Here is a 23,761-nt window from a genome sequence, read left to right as displayed (position 1 = left end):
TATATACACTAAACGGAAAACGTATAATATATAATATCTAGATAAAGGAAGCTATATTCATGAAAAAGGTTTTTGTAGTTAAGGTTTTAGTTGAACATTTCAAAATTTTTCTTATTACTTTTAAAACCCGTGGTTAACAGATGTAAATAAAAAAATGAAATATTCTTATTCTTTGCTACCTAAAGAGCACTTGATAGCAATATTTTTTGCATCGTCAAAATTCGTAGAAAATAAAGATTGTTAATAAGTTCCTCCGAAAATATCCTTTAAGTAAAATGGCTGTTAAATAACATTCTTTTCTTCAAAACATGAGACAGTTTTCTTTTTCTTTGAAGTCATCAAAGCTATTTTAAATTATCTTCGGTAAGTAAGACTTGTCAGAACTTTATTTACTTTTTATATATTTTTAGATTTATGGGAAGAGTTTTGAAAATCTAACAGGAAATATTTATCTTTGTTATAGTTTATTTTTATCTTAAAGTGTAACCTTTTAGATTTTCTAAGAACAGTGTCTAAATTATAGATATATTTATACTTCTTTTGAATTCAGACGATGGTAGTTTTTGAAATTCTTCGTTACTTTATGGTTTTAAATACTTAAATTAATGAAACAAGATATTTAAATCATTTATTATTAAATATAAAAATAAGTACAACAGAAAAATACAACAGGAGTAACAAATAAGCTGTTAGATATTTAAGCATGTGTAGAAATTGAAAGCTAACCAAGTTTCATGTAAGCAGAAGTTTTAAAAAAAATGCTCATGAACCATAAATTTTTTTAATTATTTTTACCCTCTCACGCCCATAAAGTTGATATAGTATTTCAACTCTATGCTCACGCCAGGAAAAGTGAATATATTGGTACGGGAAAAGAGAGAATACTGGTAGAAGAACTATTTCAATATTAGATAATATTCGGGTGGAGTTAATCTTTTCTCAACAATAACAATTCACTGTAAGGAAATTTATCACGGCGAAGAAGCAATTCAATATCAAAATTGCATCTGTTAAAAACAGTTGGTAGTTATGGATTTTTATTATTCCCGGAAAATATTAAAAAAGGAAATTTATTGTTACTCCGATGCGCTGACAAGATGAGACAATTTAGCGTGACCCACCGGTGGGTCACCCGGGCGTGAACGTGTTAAATACGATATTGTGGTTTATAAGTTTTCAGTTTTTTTTCGTTCACTTTTAAATCTTAGAGAAAAAATGTAAAGTAATTGTCAGTTGAAGAAAAATTGAAGACTGAAAAATCGAAGAATTGAAGTCAGTCGTGCATTTAATCTTTAGTGGAAAAATTTTGGTCAATGATCGCAAAGTGATTAGATTATGATTATCATAATTAGATTATGATTAGATTATGATTATCATATGGACTATAATTAAGGAAGGTTGGGAGTTAGTGTAGACAGTTTTGCCATAAAAACCTTACTAATCATTATTTTGAGAATGTCAAATATTTTCTTTTCCTTTAAATTTGATTTTCGTACTTCATTTGTGCTGAGATGTATATTGATTTTAGTCTCCTGGTTTGTTTGTTTTTTAGAATTCTTATTTTGTTACATTTTTTAAAAGTTTTTGTCCTCACTAGGCTGATACAGAGTTCCTATATTTTTATAAAAATTTAAAAAAAAAACGCAAATTTGTAAAAAAAATTTAAAAAAAGAAACAATCACCTCTATATTAGCATTGGCATTAAAATTAAAAATTCCAAAACCTCGATTTTTTCCCAAGATATATTTATTTAAAAGTATAAAGTGTAGTGGTGATTATGCATTTATTAAGAAATAAAATTTTTTTTCCCCAACAACTTTTATCGTACTTTTTTAAACTTTTTAACTACCATACGAGCCATGATAGTTTTGTCTAGAATGGCTTTGTTAGCAGTTTTTCCATCTTACACAACTCTATAGGGAGACAGTGGAGAGGTATTCTACTGTCGAAGTCAATGAAACAGTCTTTACTTAATTCACTTTATTTACAAAAACTGGGCACCTGGGCCCCGCAGAAGGCCCATATCCCATGCATCATGAAATATTACAAAAAGTTAAAATAAAAAACAGTTTGAGTTCAGCAGTCTATGGGGTGGCTGTTATAATTGTAGCAGCCTATATCTATGCCTATGTGAGGTGGTTATCTAAGTCTCGGCCCCGTCAGGGACCCTAACTCATTAATCTAAGTGGTATTATATAAAGCGTAGCCGATGCTCAAATCAGAGGGGTATATAATAAAAATGCACAGTGAGATAATAAAGCAAAGAGAAGGATATATATAGTACTATTTACATAAAAAAAAGAAATTCGGAGAAGTAAAACCTCAGCTCCTGCCTGCCTCGCCACCCCCCTTGCGGGATTCATTGGTGCACAGACAGGTACCTTGATTTAAAAGTGGTGAAAAATTTAATAATTAATTGGTGAGACGTTTGGACAGAACGCCTGTCAGAGAGAAAAAACACCGTTGCCGGACTGTAGTTTATGTTATCGCTGAGTAGCTCAAAGTCAAAAATTTGATTGCAATTGCAAGTTGTGCAGCTTATTGCGTCTTTGAAAAAGGAAACACATGAAATAACCATATGTTCTTCCATAGAAGTAATGTTTAAGTATTTTCTGATATCACTCATCCTAAGTATACGGGGAGTGCCCGTGAGTCTTCTGATCATTTTATTTTGGATGCTCTCGAGTTTACGTTTTTAAGTGGCCTTTATGGCACTCCAAGCAGGAGCAGCATAACTAATTATTGGTCTAATACATTGCAGGTATAAGGTCCATTTTGTTTTTAGGGCTAATTTTGAGTTATGATTAAGAATTGGTTTGAGGGAGTAGAAAGCACCTTTAGCTTTTGTAAATATTCTCAAGATATGGGAATTCCAATTCATATAATGAGTGAGGGTTACACCTAAGTAGGTGGCTTTGTTAACCACTGGAATCAATTAATTGAATAGAAGAAGATCACTATTTTTAATTTTCTTCTTTTCAGACTTTCTCATAACAAGCAAAGAGGATTTGCTGGCATTAACCCTTTCGCGCCGACTGTCACAAATACGTGACAGCATAAAACAGTATCAACCAGGGTAAAAAGATGAAACTGGTAATCAAAGTAATTCTTTAGCAGTTTATTTGTGGGCGGGGTTACAATTGTTTGATTTATTTAATTCACCACTACTTACTTCAAAATAAAATTATTTAGTTATACTTTGAACTTATATTGATTATGTATATGATTTATCTAACAATAATTAAATTCAAGGCAAAGTAAGTCTGTGAAACTAGCAACGCTCGTATTTAAGCTACCGTTTCTTATTTATTTGCATACTGATTCCGATTTTGTAGGAATGCTTTCATGAATCACCCGTCCCCAAGGGGTTAAAGGAGATTTTCAATTTGCACACCATTCCTAGATATTTGGGATGATTTGTCTTAAGTTATTAATAGCGTAATTGGGGTTAAGTGATTTACTGAGTATCGCAGTATCATCTGCATAATACGCTGTACAAATATTATCCTTGTCATTAAAATTCGGGAAGTCACCTGAGTAAATGAGATAGAGGGTTGAGCCCAGTATTGAGCCCTGAGGGACTCAAGCATGCATGGATCTGACTGAGGATATGGAGTCATTAACTTTTATATGAAAGGTTCTGTTACTTAAGTAACTATTAATTAGTAATATCAGGTTGTTTGGAATTTTATAGTTGATTAATTTGCAAATGCGGCCCTGATACCAGACGCGGTCAAAACTTTGGCCACGTCTAACATCAGGAGAGCAGTAGTCTCATTTTTATGGAAGCTCTTAGATACTTCCTCAACTATAGGAACCAGTTGTTCTGTGGTCGAAAGACTATCACGAAAATCAAACTGTTCATTCGGCAGGAAAGTAAGGTAGGGTTTAAGTCTATTAAGCATAGTCCTTTCGTAAATTTTTGAAAAGGTCTTTAACAGACTGATGGGCCAATAGCTGCCGGTTTTTAAAAGATTTTTGCCTTGCTTAGGGAATAGCACAATCTGGGCACGTTTCCATTGATGAGGGAAGTAGCATTTATTCAGGCGTGAATTAAGGATATTTTTAAGTTGCTCAATAATATTTGGGGGGAGGTATTTAATCATAACATTATTGATTTTGTCCGTCCCTGGTGCTTTATTGTTATGGAATTTATCGATGATCCTATAAAGCTCATCAGCGGTAATAGGCTCAATATCATTAATTGGGGTATGCGAGCTGATATACAGTTCGTTCACCAGGAGTTGGCACTTGACTCCACATCCTCGGACGTGGAGTTCATTTTAGCGTGGGGGAGTAAGAGGAAAAACATTCCCCCGCTTGTAATCGAGATAACCTCTAATGCGCGCAAAGCCTCCACACGGCTTTTTATAGGTAGTCCTATCAGACCACTATGAAGGCAAACCAGTTTAAGAAAGAGCCCTTTAATAGAAAATCTAGTAAAAATAAGGAAGTGGTAGCAAATATATGTCTAAAAATTTTTTAAAATTTTGATTATGATTAGTTTGTCTTATTTACTTGTCTACCACTACAGATTCAATTGTCAAATATATATGACAAATTCCTCTCAGTCACTTTTTAAATAGAATTTGGTTTCATGTTCTCAAACTGTTCACTTTTTAAACAGTCTGCGCAGACTACTTATAAGAAACCGTGTGGAGGCTTTCCGATGTAGAAGGTGATGGCCAAACACATATAGGGAATTCTTTTTCAGTCACTTACTTCACTTTATCATCAGCTATTATACCTTTCGTTATTCTAGCTAATTTATATTTAAAAACTTTTCCCCTGCAAAATATCTCAAAAAGAACAAACTATTCAATAAAAAGAGTGAAATATAGTCAAGTTTATGAAATAAAATGCACATGTTCAAAATATGCACATGAAGATTGCGAAATAAATATTTTTGTCATGCGATCGCCAAATAGCATACTTGTTCACATCCTTCTACCCAAAATAGCGAAATAGTATCATCAGATACCACATGAGGAAGGCGGAGCCAAGTGCCAGCTACGGGTGAACGAACCATACTCACTATAGGTACCACTATAGGTACTTCTATAATATTCTACTCAGTAGTGATAGTGCTGGGTTCGCTATTAATGGAAAATTGGGTTCCCATGGTATCTGCGAAAATTTCGCTGTTATCGATGTCTGAGTATGTCTCAACCTTACGACCTAGGAGTGACTTAGTAGTAGTTTTGGAACTTTTAAGAGCCTGTACCATATTCCTGGCAGTTTTGTCTTGTGTACTAAGATTCTCGACCTTATCGTCCCAAGTCTCCTTTTTAAAATCAGTGATTTCTTTTTTGATAAGCTTAGTATAACTAGTTACTTGGGTTTTGATGTTAGGGTCTGTAGTCCTTTGAAAAACCTTTCGCATTTGATGAGATATTTAATATGATGTAGGAGCTTATAATAATCATTTCTTATTTCCATTTTATAGGACTCACCATTATAGGTGTCATCAATGTTCTTGGTTAAATTTGTGATGTCGTTCTCAATATCCATATCCGTGCTAAGTTCATTTGAATGGTTAGATCTTTTTGTGAGACTGTTTACATATGAGAGCCATTCAGTATTTGTTTTAATTCTGATTTTATCCTGTTAATTAAACATAGCAGTGGCGCAAATAGGGAGATGATCACTGCTTAGTTCGTATAGAACATTATTTTATTTTATTTTATGACCGCCGTTGAACAGTCGACCCAATTTTTGGGTTTACGACTACAAATGTTCAACGCCGTAGCCTTGTAATTTTGAACCAATCCAGAAGACAAGGAAACTCCTGGATCGGTACCCCCAGAGGCATTGATTTGTTCGTATAGAACATTAATAGTAAATGGATTGCTCGAGTTTGTTATTAGGATATCATGCGTGTTACTAATGCTCATTGGCATATAAGTCGGCTCCCCTGGCGCGTATACCGTAAGGTTATATTTTTTGACTAGTTTTAGGAGGTTTTTGCCGGGGGTGATATTTTTGGTGCAGCTCCAAATTTTAGTTTTTGAATTAAGATCTCCTAAGACAATACACTCGTAATGCTGGGGGAAGAGATCTTGTATGTTTTATGACAATTGTATTAAAAAGGTGTTTGTAGCAACTGGGGCCGAAAGTCCGTATATATCAGACGGAAAAGAGCAAAAACTGGTAGAAAGTAAATTTAATTTTTAGCTTTTTTTGGGAAAATAAAATATCCGTAACTACCAATTTTTTGACGGATGCAATTTATATACTGAATTTCTTCTTCCCACGAAGAAAAAAATAATAGTATAAATTGTTTAGTGTTACGAAAAGACATCCCGAGAATTATCTATAATTGAAATAGTCCTACTACTAGTGTTTTCTCTTTTTCGTCTCACTTTCAGGCCTGAACTCAGCTCCAAAGCATTGCTCTCCGAACTTTCCAGGTACAGCAACTTTTGAAATGCAAAATTATCACATTTAGCTCGAAAGCCACTGTTGGCATAAAACTTTACTAGTCCTCCAGTTTATGATAACACTAAAAATTAAACTTTTGGCTGCAAGAACTACAAGAACTTAATCTTACTTAACCCTTTCGCGCCGACTGACACAAATGCGTGACAGCATAAAACTGCATCAATCAGGGTAAAAAGATAAAACTGGTAAGCAAAGTATTTCTTTAGCAGTTTATTTGTGGGCGGAGTTATAATTGTTTAATTTTTTTAATTCACCATTACTTTGTTCAAAATAAAACTATTTAGTTATAGTCTGAATTAACATTGATTATATATATGATTAAACTAACAATAATTAAAGTAAAAGCAAAGTAAGTCTGTCAAATTAGCAACGACTACATTTAAGTTACAGTTTTTTACTTAATTACAACTTGATTCTGATTTTGTACGACTGCTTTTTTGAATCACCCGTCCCCAAGGGGTTAATCCAAGTGTGGTGATTTCAAAACCGTTTTGTTTCGAAAGCGACACATTTCTTTTGAAAATGGCAGTGTAATTTCATTTATTTTTTTGTCGGAATGGACAAATTTACAAAAGAACGCATGGAACACATGGGTTTATAGAACACATGGGTTTAGGGATAAAGAACACATGGGTTTATAGTTGGTCTATAGGGTTGCCAGCTGCTCAAGCAAAAATGTATAAATTGGTAACGAATTTAAAAGTAAAACTTTCACAATAAGGAAAATTTTCACCATTTCCCTTAAGCTCTCACCAGAAGATGAATATAACGAAAGTGCATTTTAAGTTAGGTTTTGTAAGTTTTATATGTTGTGGTGAAAAAATAATTTAAAGTTAAGTTTACTAGACGAAAACTAATTTTAACTTAGCCAATTATTTTAAAATATTTTTTTTTCACAAGTCAGAGTGGAGTAGATTAGCCTGTGAATATATATATATATATATATATATATATATATATATATATATATATATATATATATATATATATATATATATATATNTGTGACTTTAACATATTGCATCATAAGCTGAAATGTATTATCACCCTCCTCCTAACATAAAGTCCAATGTACTAGAACAGTGGGGATTCAAGTGAATTTTAAAATTTCCTGGTTCGTACTATATACTATAAGCGAACATAAAACCTCTAGCTTGTAGGTTAAAACGATTGCATATTTTAAATCAGCCTTCCGGAATATTTATGATCTGTAAAAAAACCCTCATACAAAAGAAGACAGAAAAAGTGAATAGCACTTTCACCGGTGCAATTAATACTTTCAGCAAAACTTAAAAAATATCTTTTTTTACATAAATAAAGCTAATTTCTCAATCAAGCAAATATTGCCTTACCCTGAAAAATTCTTGTGTTGATGAAAACATGAGAGTCCCATATTCAACCTCTGTCTGCTTGGCAAGATCATCTGCTGAGTTTATAGGCGTTACCATCCTTTCTACTGTCAAGAAAGCTGCTAAATTCGCTGTATATGAAGATATGATGATGAGTGTGAAAAACCACCACACACTTCCAACAATACGTCCAGAAATAGACCTGAAAATGAATCAATTACTGTGGTGACTTGATTTACCAAAGACTGCAACGCATTTGATGTTTTTTAGAAAATTCAAATATCAATTTTGGAATAATATTTTGCTCTATTCATTGACAGCTTGATTTACACATCGTTAGATTTTTTTTTTATTTCAAAGAAAAAAAAAATAAAAAACATCGAAAAATAGAATAGCAGTAAACTTACATGCGTTTTCACGGAAATTTAAATTTTTAGTTAAAGGATTGGCATTTTTTTTTGTATTTAACTCTGTGTTATGGAATTAGTTTGCTTTCTCATTTTGAAAATGTGATGCAGTACTGCAAGATTAAGATTGGAATTTCGGTACGGTTTAATCAGCGGAGTGAAATGCCAGTTGGTTGGAAAACCAGTTTACGAAAGAGCCCTTTAGGGGAAAATCTAGCAAAAATAAGAAGGTGATAGCAAATATACGTCTAAATATTTTTTGAATTTATGAATATAATTGCAAGGACGCCAACTGCTCCACAATCTGGAGAAATTTTAATGCCAGCGAATTAAATATTATAACTTGTAAAATAAGCATACTTACGCCTACTTTTAAAAACCCTAACCAAATAAATAATGCTTTTAGATTGCATGTAATATGATTCTTATAATTTTTAATATTTAGCAGTAGAAAAATTAATTAAAATTAAAAATACTAAACTAAAAATATCTTAAATTTCGTTACCGATAGAAAATACTATTTCGCAAAGCGGAGAAAAATGGCATCTCTGTAATTGGTTTGTCTTGTTTACTTGTCTACCACCAAAGATTCAATTCTCAAATATATATACCATTTTTCTCTCGATTAATTTTAAAATAGAATTTGGTTTCGTGCGAACCACTGGTTCACTTTTTAAAAAATCTATGCAGACTGCTTATAAAAAACGGTGTGGAGGCTTTCTGATGTAGGAGATGATGGCCTCCCTGGCCTTTTGATCTTACCCACCAAACGCTTTGTAGTTTGGAGGTTGCGGGATCGAATCCCTCCTTTACCTTGGCTATATCTTAGCGAAATCTTTCTATACTTTATGCTATATGTTCTTCTACTTGACTGGGCCATACTTTGAAATTTGCATTCATACCAGCATATGCATTGCCGGCAAAGCAGTAGCTAACATAATACGAAATTACTTATTATAACATATATTTACTCCATATTACATAATTACTTACTACATTAGACATAATTGCTTAACCCGTTTTGTCCCGACTTCATATATTGAAATGATACAAGAAGTGACATTATGGAAAAGGTGGTATAATATATTATCGAAATTAATTGGTTTTTCTACTGTAAGGGCATTCAAAAAGTCTTTGATAGATCAAAAAGTACTTGCTCCTTTTAATTCTAGATCTAGTCAGAAATAACTAAATCATTTTGGTATCTGAGAACCTTTTAATTCACGCAAATAAATGAAAATTCTGAAAAAAGTTTCCTATCACATTGAATGTCTTGGAAAAAAGGAACTGTCCTAAATATATGACGCTGGGCGTTAACCGATTAAGAAGAGGTAGCTTACATAATGTATGATTGCTTAATACACACATTATTACACTATCATTCCTATGATATATCAGTTTCTATATCATTGTAATTAAAAAATTAAGGCTTTAATAGGTAATTATTGATATTGTTATTAAAAAAAAGTTTAATAGTGAAATTAACATCCTTTCATTATTCACATTTATTTCGCTTAAAGAAATAATTTGTATTCATCTTAAAATATTTGTAGTTAAAACATATATACATTTAAGATACTATGTGCACATTCTTTTTTGTTAGTTTAACACGTTCACGCCGGGGTGACCCACCGGTGGGTCACGCTAGATTGTCTCATCGGGCGGCGCACCGGAGTAAAAGCTGGTAGCAAATAAATTTCATTTTTTAGTTCTTTTTCCGGGAATAATAAAAATCCATAACTACCAATTGTTTTTAACGGATACAATTTTTACATTGAATTGCTTCTTCGCGGTGATAAATTTCCATAAAGTGAATTGTTATTGTTGAGAATAAATTAACTCCTCCCGAATATTATCTAATATTGAAATAGTTCTTCTACCAGTATTTTCTCTTTTCCGTCACTCTTTCGGGCGCAACACCCGGCGTGAACGTGTTAAAGGGGAAGATAATGTTCATTTAGTTTAAATGTAAACATATCACAGCTTTTATAAAGGAATAATTTTTTACGTGAGTCCATTATTGAAATTCGTCGTCAATATGCAGAATATTGTCTGAATCCAGTATTATTTTAATCCCTTAAATCCTTTAATGGGATTAATTTAATCTTTTATTTTTTTGAATTTATAATTATGGTATTTTAAAATATTTTTCAAGTTGAAATTGATGAAGGAAAAAAAGCTCTTTAGCTTATTAGAGGAAATTAATTTAAATTTTAATGACGTAATTTTAATGAGGGATTTAATTTAAATGCGAATGTTTTTTAATGGGAAGTATGTTTACCACGGTCCATTAGGTGTTGAAAAAAGAATTTGAAAATAACTATCATTTTTTCATTTCTAAAATAAATTTTATTAATATTCCCACATATTTTTGTATTAATTCCTTAACAATATTTTATGCCTAGATAATAACAAAAAGTGTAAAGGTCCAACAGAGCACCGAAATCTGAAGTACATAGAATCACACTCCGTGAGTCAATAAAACAATCTAAACGAGGTAAGGCGATTTAAATTTTTAATCAACATTGACTGTCTTACAGTCAGTTGATACAAATCAGGACTTGAGAAATAAAAATAAAAGTTGAACAAGATCAAAATTTTATAAATCTAAGTTATATCAAGACATTAATTTTCAGTTACTTCGAAATATTACTTAGAAATAATATTTTAACCTAATTTGTTTGAAATATGTTTCGAAAATTAATTTTTTTCTTTTCCTAAAGAGATCTAAGGTGGTAATTTCAGCAAAATTAGAGTTTTTCAAAAATGAATAATTCGGATTGACGCAGAAATTCTAAATTATGTCTATGTATATATATATATATTTATATTATGTACAATAATTGATAGTAATATATTTTCTTTCTTTTTTTTTACATAATTCATAAAAACAAATATACTTCTTAACTAGAAGATTATAAATTTTTATCTCAATATAAAAATAAATAACATAAATAAAATTTCCACATAAATTAAGAGCTACAATAATGTGCAAACACTTTAAACTTTTACAAAAGGATTAACTTCTGATCACGTTAGCTGCAAATAAATAAACTAAGTATTTAAAGGAGTATTTCTGAAATCACTTAATCATAGTATATATAAACAGCATTGATAGCTGCAAATGAATAAATGAGTATTTAAATCATAGAATTTAACAAGTATTTCAATCATAAAATTAAATGAGTATATAAATCTTATAGCAAAAGCATCTTATAGCATCTTAATTTTAGGAGTATGAATTATTACATTTTACAGAAAAAATCATGATAAAATCATTGCTTATAAAAAAATTCATACGCTACTAATAGTCAATAAATCAATGATGAGCTATGAGTTTATTATTTATTTTCATATCATTTATATTGCTGAGTGCCATTTAAAAAAAAGCAATTATGCTTAGACACAAGGGATTTCTTTCTTTATTGGTATTCAATAGCAATCTTAGTGCATAAACTCCATTTCGACTATATACCATGGCCTATGACACTGTTTTCATATTTAACTTGGCGCTCAACGTATAAATAAATTTCAGCTCTATGCTGAATATTAAAAACTGGAATCAATTTAAAAACAGATATTATTCATTATGAATTCTTGAAGAAAGAAATGATTTTTGTAATGTTATAATTTTAACTTTGCAAAGAATAAACATTCGAAGCATATAAAAATTACACAAAACATAGAAAGAATATATATTTTGCTGTATACATAGAAACAATAAATTTCAAGCATACTTCATAATCATATTGCAAAATTCTGGTACATACAATAACCCAATATAAATACCATTGCTAAAACATGCCTGAGTTCCCACAGGTAAAATTATAATCAAGATTCGGAAAATAATTTTGAAAAAATATTATTTTGTTAAAATTAAGGCTTTAATTTAAAAAGAACTAAAAAAATTTAAAATTAAAATATTTATTACATATTTAAAAAATAAAATGTCAATGATTTTTTAAAGAAAGCAGAGAATGTAGTAAACATTCACTAAAATAATTATAACGCATATTCATGAATCAGTAAGTGAATTAATTAATATCATTATTTTAAAGTTCTAATATCATTAAAAANCAGTTCTTTAAATCTTAATAAAATAATGAAAAACTTTGTTACTTACAGTTTCAGTTGCAGTGGATTTATTAAAACACTAATTATTTTTTCAAGAATTTGCCATTGTTTAAAGTCATTTTCTTTCCAAACATTTATAATTAAAAATATAAATCTGAGGTTTAAAATTCTATTTTTGTGGTCTGACAACACCTAATATTGCTTTAGGCTAAATCTTCAAATATGCAATATAAAAAAATACGATAGGAATATATTTGTTCGTTTAAACTTGTGAGATTTTCTTATAATTTTTTTACTTATAAAAGTTTATTTACATTTTTCGTTAATATAAGGAAAAAAAATATTTCTCATTTTTGTAGCAAGAAAAATTGAGCGTCAAAACAAGCGTCTGAGTTTGATGCTTCAAAAACTTTTAAGACAATAAGCTGCTTAAAATTAGCTAAGAAAGTTCTTCATCCAATTTTCGGGGAAGTAATCTGAATTGATTGAATAATTTAAAAATATAAATAAGAAAATCCAATGTGATTAGGCTTTAATTTTTTTAGTTGGAGTTTTAGGAAAAAAATCATTTAAGCTTTTAATCTTACTTGAAAATATCTTGTTAAAAAAATGCAATTTTCTTCTAAAAATTATTCTTCAATTTCTCTTTTTGCAAACAGCATTTTCTGCTTGAGTTAAGTACATTTTTTATGATTGGTTTATTGCCAGCAAAAGTTTGCTTATATTTACAGTCCAGTTATAGTTTTATTACCACTTATTTCAAATTGATCCAATTGATTTAAACTTTGCAGGAATGATTTTATTACTGTTTACAAACGATAAACTCAAAACATTGTTTTATTTCTGCTTGGTTATATAAATATATATGTATACATTTCGGTGGTATATTTACGATTTTCAGTAAGGGCTTAATAACTTTATTTATCAAAATTTTATTTTGTCTGGTAATGGTTATAATGTCTTAGAGCGCAATTGAATTTTTAACTATTTTGAGAGCAAATCTTTTTTAATTTTTTTGTAATTGCCTCAAATTTTCTACAGTATTATTTTCTTCTATGTAAGCCATTCCTTTTTAACTGTTTTAAATATTATGATTGCATTGAGAACATATTTTTTACATTATCAACATAAAAGTTTATACGATGGGGAAAACATCTCTGTTTTGCAGAATACCATGCTTGAAATATATCATTATTTTGTTGGAATATACAGTCAAATCCCCCCAAACGTCTAAACATGATATAATATATTGCTACTATTAATTTTTAATATTCGAATGACACACTGGATTTGGAATTAACGTTACCGAGATGCCTGAATTTAAATAAATTTTACAGATATGAGAATATACTTTTAAGGGATAGTGCACATCTCAAATTCATGACCCTCTATCTATTCATTAGAATATTTATTTCAAAATTAAGTATTTTGCTCCAAAACTTCTGATCTTTGGGGTAAACAATTTCTCGCTTAATTCAAAATAAGTAAAAATGGTTGCCTAACGTAATTTTTTAAACATCTCTTCTTTCATTTTCATAAAAAGTGTATCCATGTATTTACAAAAGATAACTCGCACTTATTAATATATTTTTTTTTAAATATGCTTTAATAGTTGAAGATATTCATTATATTTTAAATATTTAAAAGACTTCAGTTATGTGTATCAAAATACTGACTTAGGACAGAATAAATTATATTTAATCCTTATTTTGGATAAAAACTACTATAAGTATTATATCAAAACTTCTGTATAACGGTAAAATATAATTTTGAAAATCTGAAGTTGGTGTACACTAAGATATCTTTTCTTATTTTATTGGTAGAAAAAACAGATTATGCTACACTGTCGACAAAACTCATTTCAATGACCCTTTTTTTTAACATCTCAGCCGATTATTGTCATAGCTGTAGTTTTCATACCTTAGTAACAGAATGTCTTAGATTTATCAAATAATTCTTCATAGAGTTTTCAAATAACAATGGATTTTAATTTGAATTTTAAAAACTAGCTTAGATGCATCTTTTTTTTCCAGCTTAGTAATTATTTTCGCAATCTTTGAAATATTCGTTAAAACAGACGCAATTATAAGAGACGCAGGCATAAGAATTTTTTTCATCAAACAGATCTCTCTAGAGGCATCTTTCTTTAAAAGATTTGTATCCCATTTTTATTTTGCTGTTACAGCGGCACTGTTTGAGAGGGGGACTAGTGTTTTAATATTTTCCAAAAAGGCTTATTAATCCTTATTTTGAATAATACATAGGTTAATTCAGATTTATTTCTTTTAACATTATTTTTTTTTAAAGAATAAATGAGCTTTTGTCAACACCAGGCTCATGTGAATAGGTGAGTGGTAAAAAATTTCTTGAAACTTATCTAATGTTATTAAATCCATCGTTATTTATAAAAATTGACGGAAATACTTAATGTTTAATACCAAATAAGTTTTATTTTTTCAGAGAGGAGTTGAAAAAAAAGATCAATTTAATTTGATCATTTTCAACTTAGAAACTATTTCAATAAAAATGCCTCAGAATATAAGCTAATCCTTCAATAAATCAAATGCAATAAATGCAATTAAAAACACTTAAGTGTAACATACAGTTAAATTTTAAACACACTTATACGTAAATGCATGACCTTATCGAGGTCATGCATTTTTAGTTTATATAATCTTACAGTTGTTTAGTGAAACTTTCTATAAAAAAAAACATTTACTGAAAATTTGAATAGAAGAAAAAAGGAAAATATATAGGATACTTCTCTACTAATGGAATCCTTTGCTTTCTCAATTAGCCTATGTCGATTAGATACATCTGATATCTTTAAATTAAAATTTTCAAGATATGCACCATTTCAATTAATAAACCATTTTTTGGTAAAAATAGTAAATAAAAAATATAATAAATTTCCATGAAATTTCGGTTCTGTTATTACTTAGTAAATATTGTTAACGCAGCCTATGTCGATTAGATTCAGCCATTCTATTTTTACTTTACAACCGTCGTTGAACAGCTGACCAAATTTTGGGTTTACAGCTACTAATGTTCAACTCCATTGCAGTTTTGAACCCTATCGAGAAGAAAAGGGAACTCCTGGATCAAATATCGGAAGATATTTGGCTTCGTAGAGGATTTTTTGATGGAACTAACCCGCATTTGAGTTACATGGAGAGAAAAAACCATGAAAACTTCTCACGTTTAATCTGATGGCAAGGACACTATAGCTCTTGATCCGTCTGCCTCTGAGGATATTTTTACGTCAGCACTTTAGTCGTTGTGAGCTGGGTGTAAGATTCATATCGACCAGCAATTGCTGGTATTCAAAGCCGGTTCATCTCATTGGAAGGCGAACGCTCTATCCACCACGGCTCCAGATTCAGTCATTATTCAGTATAGCCATAAAACTGTCNTTATATAATCTTACAGTTGTTTAGTGAAACTTTCTATAAAAAAAAACATTTACTGAAAATTTGAATAGAAGAAAAAAGGAAAATATTTAGGATACTTCTCTACTAATGGAATCCTTTGCTTTTTCAATTAGCCTATGTCGATTAGATACATCTGATATCTTTAAATTAAAATTTTCAAGATATGCACCATTTCAATTAATAAACTATTTTTTGGTAAAAGTAGTAAATGAAAAATATAATAAATTTCCGTAAAAATTCGGTTCTGTTATTACTCAGTAAATATTGTTAACGCAGCCTATGTCGATTAGATGCAGCCATTCTATTTTTATTTTGCAACCGTCGTTGAACAGCTGACCAAATTTTGGGTTTAAAGCTACTAATTTCAACTCCATTGTAGTTTTGAACCTTATCCAGAAGACAAGGGAACTCCTAGATCAAATATCGGGAGAAATTTGCCTTCGTGGGGGACTTTTTGATGGAACCAACCCGCATTTGAGTTACATGGAGAGGAAAACCATGAAAACTGCCCACGTTTAGACTGATGGCAAGTTAGACTGATGGTTCCCCTCATTGGAAGCGAACGCTCTATCCCCAGATCCAGGTTCCAGATTCAGCCATTATTACTTTTTCAGTAAAAAAGATAAAGTTTCGCAGTTTATCCATGAAACTATCTTTAAGTGCAAAGTTATCTACATACAGTAGAGCGCAGATTACCCGAAAGCCGATTTACCGATTACCCAATTATCTGGATCATCAAGGGACCACGTGTTTTTTCCACCTTCTTCAAAAAAAAAATTTTGTTTTTGGCAAAAATGCCTCTTAATTTTTAAAACATCTGTAAAATGGTTTACTTTATCACTTTGGGATCTTGAAAAGTGCCTCACGTTTGTCCGGCCCAGTTTCCATGCGGTAGGTTAGTAGTTTCGTATATGGGAACATGTTTCTAATAAACTTTTCAAAACGCCATTTGTAATATGAACCTACAATGGCCAATCCTAAGCCTAAAAAAGTAAAAAGGGTAGCCACTTAAAAACATTCTTATAGCCGTTTTTTTAAACTACCCAATTATCCACATTTTCCATCCGTATCAGCCTTATTTCAGAGTCCAGTTAATCGGCATTCTCCTGTATCTTGTTCCCACCTACATCGTAAATTGCTACTTGAGGTTTGACTTGACTCGCTACTGATTTGATTTTACTTTGGACTTAAGGAGCATTGACTAAACTATCTAATCGACGTAGGCTATGTTACTTCTGTAGTAAAATTAAAAACCACCTACCTTGGACAAATATCACAGCCTTGTTGCATAAAGGCTCCTAGAGAGAACCACAAGCTATTGTAAAGAGAGAAGTCATTTGAAGTATTAGCCCCCATAAAGTGTTCTTCATATCTCCACTCTTGTGGTGAAAATCGACTCACTAGGAAGAGAACTACAGAGACTCCAACATAAGCAAAAATAATGCACATCCAAATTTCTTCGGACAGAGGGTTCATGAAGGAAAAGACTCCAGGTTTCTTTTTCATAGGCTTCTTGATCATGATGCTGATTCCAAGAGACATGAACGGCTTCGTGAAGTCAATAACCCTTTCCCTGGCTGACGTGATAGTCAACGGGGCTATGGCAATATCGGCTTCCTATAAAGAAATACAAATATTGTAAATTTTAGCATGGCAAGGATTTTGCAATATTACATACCTGCCAACTCTTCCGGATTTTCCGGAAGATTTTATTTTCATATTTAAAGTGGTAGCAAAGTATGCATCANATATTTACATTTATATACAAGTTGGTTTGATTTACAAGAAGCATCATCACAGCAGGTGATGAGAGAAATACTGACAGGCTGTCATGTGCGTGCTGGTATTTATACAATTCTAATATGATGACGTCAGAACTCTTATTTCAGTTCACTTCAAAAATAAGTAAAAACACAATTGATTAAAGACAAACAGATAACAATATGAAATAAACTTGATTTTACGATGAGCGTCGAACCTATCACCACACTATCATGGTTGTCAACTTAAGTTTGCTCAAATACAACGAATTTGTTTGCTTAAAATTGAAGTTTTAATTTCATTTTAGTACCACTGTGAAAAATGATAATGGAAGGGATTAAAAGTTGGGAGGTATGATATTATATTAAGCTTTTTTCTGATAGATTATAAGGAAAAACAGTATCACTAGAGAACATTTTATTATGAATACTATTTATATTTTCAAAGGCAATAAATTATTTAACACGTTGAATGCCACTCTACTTTTACATGGCTTGCCCATCCGCCCACGGTAAATAACTACGAACTAAATTTGCAAATATTTAGGGGATTTTGCTATTTTTTTAGATGGTTCATCATGACATATTTGACAAAAGTGCTCAATTATATAAGCCTACGAATTATGTAGAAATAGTGGTATATAAAAAATTTACTATATTGAATTCATTAAACTAAGAATCACAATTGATAAACTACCACTTTAAAATATATATTAGCTGTCCGGAGCAAGATGGTATCTCTGAATATGTATGCAGAGATGCCAACTGCTCCGGACACGCCAAAATAATTACAAAAAACGGTAAAAAAGAACAAAGTAAAATTTGCAAATATGTGACTATTTTCCTTGCTTTTTAAACGGTATAGCATGAACTAAGTTCTTTAAAGTGGTGGATTATATAAGCCTACGAATTATTTAGAAACAGTGGTGGATAAAAATCTACCAAATTGAATTTATTAAACCAAGAATCACAAATGATAAACTACCACTTTAAAATATATATCTGTTGCCCGGAGCAAGTTGGCATCTTTGTGTATGGCACCCCCAATCTATAACAGAACTCTTTGTCGATAAAATAACTTCTTTAGGGAAATGTTGACTACATTTTCTGCAATTACATAAAATAGTGTGAATTTTATAGTTCTATATCATGCTATACTCTGTCAGTTAGCTGTTTTTCATGGCCTATGTGAAAGGTCTGTGTCAGCAAGCGGTGGAAGCCGCAGCCTAAATGTAATTTCAGTGTCAGCCACCGGTGGTTGACGCTGCCTAAATATAATTTTAGTGTCAGCCACCGATATTTGACGCTGCCTAAATGGAAAGTCCAGTGTCAGCCACCGATGACTGACGCGGTGCTCAACGTGTGTATGATCCAATCTTCTGTTAAACTTTTATTACGAAGTTTAGTTGCAAACTTCTGTTCTTCTTCATCTTACAACCTGTTTAAGGGCAATATTAACCAACCATGTACCAGTATACCAGTATCCAGCATTGACTTCACTATATCCAGTACTATTGCTCCACTTAGCTTCACTTCTTTTTTAACTTCTGGCTTCCACTCAATTGCTTAACCCTTTGACGCAGATCTGACTGAAGTGTCCCACTTATGCATTGTTTTCCTGATGCTCTATTTACAAGCAGAAATATATTTTGGTGTCATTTAATTATAAAATACAGTCTATTAGTTACTAAAAACCTCTGTTTGATTATCGTAATTATATTTGTACAAAAATATAAAATATCCTACCCTCCAACTGCTACGGAATTTCCGTAGTTTCAGAAATCTTCTTTTCCGACGGTAGCAAAATTAATGTCTTAATATTTAAAAAAAATTAATTTTAGCGTAACTTTTCCACTATTACTTATAAAAGTGCAGGTCATATGGCTAGATTCTTAAGTTCTGAAAAAAGTTTTATGAGAGATCCATTTTCTTTAAAAATTTCTACTTTGGTTCGCTACCACTAGAAAGAATTATTTTCAAAATCTTCATAAGTTGGAGGGTATGAAATATCAACAAAATTGGTTTGTAAAAAAATACTTTCATTTATATTCAAAAATTGATTTATAATTGATTTTGCAAATTAAAAAAAATTCAGAGACGAATTATGGTTTCTCTCAATTCCAAATAACTCCAAAAATGTGCAAATTTGAAAAATTATAAATCCGGAGTGAGCCGTGTTTGGAAGAATTTACTTTTAATGCAGAGAAAGAAACTGGTATTTCATAACCATAAATTATTAAAATACTTGGTATAATAATTTTTGTTTTATTCATTTTGACCTAAATTAATTTTAAGAAAAGTAGGAAAATTATGTTTAAAAATATTCTGTATCAAAGGGTTAAGCATATTTCTACTAAATTATCAGGACAAATACTTTCACAATATTTTTTTTACTATGAAAACTATTAATATTTTTTGTGGTAATAAGTAACTCATGGTTTCAATCCACTTTGGAAATTTTAATACAAATTTTAAATGCAAATTTCTGTTCATCTTCATTTTACAGCCTTTTAGAGGGATATGCTGTCTCTTTAAGTTTAGTCCTTCCAACTCAATCGGTGCTATTACTAATATCTGCTTCCCTCCTATCGTTTGATTCGTTAGTTCAATCATCAGAATCCGTTAGCCACTAAAACTGTTTTTTTTTTTCCGATGATTTAGTTTTTCAAAAGGATAATTTTTTTTAGACTATATCGATTGAACAATTAAAGGTCATTTCGGAGAAATGCAAACATTTATGTTCCTCAAGCAGTTTAACTAGTTGTAAAAATTATTTTAAAATCGTGCTATACAAATTCTTATAATTGTATACCTAAGAAAATAGCTCAAAGGTTTAAGCTATTATTTTTAATTTCTAAGATGAATAACATGAAACTTATAATAAACAGCCACGGAGACACAGGGGATGGAGTGTTCACCTCCCTATGTGGTACTCAGGTTCGAGTCCCTGCGGTGGCTGATTGATACGAATTCTGACCCCGGATCTCACCGACCACAGAGCGGTATCCTCAATGGTAGATCATGGGTTAGAAATCAGATTTCCGTGTTTTTTCTCGCCATGTAACGCAAATGCGTGTTCGTTCCATCAAAAACTCCTCCCCGAAGACTAGTTTATCCAAATACTTGATCTAAGAATTACCTTGTCTTTTGAAATGGGTTCAACATTAAAAGGCTATGGAATTGAACACTGTTAGAGTCATGAACTCAGCCCTAGCTCAGTTGTTTAGTTACATACTATGTTTAATAATATGCTTTATAAAAAATAAAAATACGAAACTAATAATAAACTGAAACGTAATATGCAAGCAAAATTGTTTTACTACTATACCATTCCTTACAAGTAATTAAACATTATCATGAGTGTATTTTAAAGATATTAATCATAATGTGTATTGGAATAAGATGTAAAAATATATGCCTTAATTTAAAAATAAATAGAAATAAAAAGCATTTTTCAAAACACTTAAGGCGTAAACAAATTTCAACGATATTTATTTGTCCTTATTTTTTATTTCGTCACTCTTTTTCAAATGCTTTTTTTCTTCTTTTTTTTACTTCTAAGTTTAAATTCAGATAAATAAGTAATCACTAGATTTTAGCATAATGGAAAGGTCAATTTTACATTCAGTGTGAATACAAGCGTCCTGTAAAGATTTTTTTTCTTTCTAAAATGGCAAAAAACCTTTTTGAATACTAAGTCAGATGAGGGCGATTGACCAATCGGCTGAATTCGCAGGATTTGCCTGGCATGCTTATGAACTGCATCCGCCAAGTTTCTACTGTTAGTATCTTTTCTTCTTAAAGTATTCTGTCTGCATATTCTCAGTCATTTCCTTTCAAGACGTGACTCGAAGTTCCCTTATTTCTGATAAACTCTATTTAAATATATAAAGTTACTTGGAATAGACTCTTTAAGGCGTATAAAATCACTTTATTTTTATTTCCGATTTACATATATTGCGAATTTTTTGAAACTACTTACAATGAATATTATTTTTTTTAATAAAAAATTAAAGTTATTTGTAGAGTGCTAAAGCTTCTCACATTTTATTAACATTAAATAACTTTAATAAATAAATAAATAAAGATATTTTTGAAAAAATATTCTCGTTTTCATCCTAACGTAGTTTTGAAAGTTTAGCTTTTTAATAATACAGAATAACATTTAATATAGGTTTGAAAAAGTAGAATGTTTCTTAAGTATTTCTGGTTGTGATTCGTAGTTCCCCTAAATTTGTAAAGTCCCGCAGTGGACTGATCATTAAGACACGGTTCCCAGCAGATCACCGAAGTCAAGCATCACTGGCTACGGTCAATGTGCGGCGGGTTACCGCTTGGATTAGCCTGCGTAGGGACCGTGGGTGTGCGGTATTGGTCCTCGTTAAACTGTTCTACCACGGGCTACCGAAGCGGGGGTGCCATCCCCTCTGCAGAGTATCAAAATTGTGATGGCGTGTCTTTGGATCATCCTCAGGGATGTTTCACAGACCGTCGCCAATAGCCCATTGTGCACCTCTAGTGCGACGTAAATGAACAAGAAGAAGAACTTAACTCACTCTGAAAAGCTCTATTTGAATATATAAAGTTACTCGGAATAAACTCCTTAACACTTTAATGGGTCATTTATTTCTAGTAAAGGTAAATTAAAGTATTTCTGGAATTGAAATTGACATAAGAATAGTAATTGATATGCAAAAAAAAGAAAACTAATTTAGCTTATGAAAAATTAATCTAAATTTTAATGTCATTTTCTTGGTGGTAAGTATATATACCATGACCTATTAGGAACTGATTGACTTTTATTTTTTGTTATTTTCAAAATAAATTTTATACATGCCACCAAAGGAATTATGTATTTTATAACTGTTATGCATTTTTTTTAAACTATCAAATAGTTAACAATTTTATTCAAACGCACTTCAATAAAGCTGAAGTTATTGACAAATAGAAACCTAAATTAAAAGTGGTAAAAAAGTTTCCCATGGACATTAAAAAGTGGTGGTTAGTAAACTTACTACGGCCTTAGAAAGGGTTAAGGATAAAAACACGTTATTTTTATTTCAGATATGCATATCTTGTGAATTTGTCTAAAATTTTTAAATAAATACTAGTCTTTTGCCTCGAAATTAATGTTTTTTTTTACAACTTATGACATTTTAATAATAAATAAGATCTTCAAAAAGTAAATAAATAGCTTGCTGAAAAATATTCTTGTTTAAGTACTCCTAAGTAATTTTGAAAATTTAATTCTTTAATAACGAAAAAATTGTGAACAATATGCTTGATGTAGTTAGCAAGTAGTTAATACCGTGACTCGAAGTTCCTCGATTTCTAATAAACTCAATATAAGTATTTATATAAAGTTACTTCGAATAGACTCTTTAGGAAGGATAAATCCACGTTATTTTAATGCAGGCTTTCTTATGTTGTGAATTCTTAAAAATTTTTTACAAAAAATATAATTTTGTATTGGTATAAAATTAGAGATATTATTACAATGCTGAAATTTATCCTACTTTAATTACATTTAAGATCTTTAAAAAATAAATAAATAAAATATTTGTAGAGAAATGTTCTCGCTTTTATAACTTCTATGTAATTTTGGAAAATATAGTATAAAATTAAATATTTTAATAATAAAATATAACAAATATATTAGATTTGAAAAACATAATTTTCTTCTAGTAGTTTTTAAGTAGCTATTTTAATTTTTGTTTTCTGTGAATAAGCTTTAAACTTCTGCAACAATTAGTTTTAAAGCCGCATTAAGCGTTGATCTGATTTTTATAGTTTGTCTGACATAAAAATTTCCTTTAATTTTCTCGTTATTCAACGACAAAGGGTCTTAATGTAACTACAAACATCATCTCGATATTGTTCCAATTCTTTACCCAAGAGCTCGCTTGTGTTTTAAGCTGGCTTTGAAATAGCGAATCTATGGGACTAGATATTTATCTATTAACACATCGAGCGCCGCGTCGGAAATAGGTGGCTGACACTGGACATTCCATTTAGTTCGCGTCAGCCACCGGTGTTATTTTTGAAGGGTGTGTTGGTGTGTTGTTTTTGAATATATATATATATATAATAAGCAAAGAAATACGAGAAAACACGAAGAAAGTTAAGAAAAACAATAAGTTTCATTTATTGCGCTTAAGCTGCAAGTAAACAGAACTCATTAGATAAGTTCAAAATGAAGATAAAACAAAGAAAAATTATAGACATAAGAAAAAAAAAGGGGGGGGGATATAAAAAGTAAAGAAATAACAAACAACAATTTATATTAAAAAAAAAAAAAA

The 23,761-nt window shown here is 30.7% G+C and overlaps 1 protein-coding gene across 2 annotated transcripts in view; it reads right to left on the bottom strand.

Moving 5' to 3' along the window:
- Positions 1-23,761, bottom strand: part of LOC107442611 (glutamate receptor 1) — a 258,314-nt gene that overhangs the window by 47,016 nt on the left and 187,537 nt on the right. For both annotated transcript variants that reach the window (XM_071188106.1, XM_071188105.1), the window contains exons 10-11: positions 16,964-17,319; positions 7,794-7,992 (exon numbers count right to left, since the gene is read on the bottom strand). In XM_071188106.1, coding sequence (XP_071044207.1) covers positions 7,794-7,992; positions 16,964-17,319 — 555 coding nt within the window. The remainder of the gene's footprint in view (positions 1-7,793; positions 7,993-16,963; positions 17,320-23,761) is intronic.

The sequence above is a fragment of the Parasteatoda tepidariorum genome, chromosome X2 (genome assembly GCF_043381705.1).
Source record: "Parasteatoda tepidariorum isolate YZ-2023 chromosome X2, CAS_Ptep_4.0, whole genome shotgun sequence".
Classification (NCBI taxonomy): domain Eukaryota; kingdom Metazoa; phylum Arthropoda; class Arachnida; order Araneae; family Theridiidae; genus Parasteatoda; species Parasteatoda tepidariorum.
The sequence above is the reverse complement of the archived record's forward strand: the minus strand, read 5'-3'. Positions and strand labels throughout refer to the sequence as shown.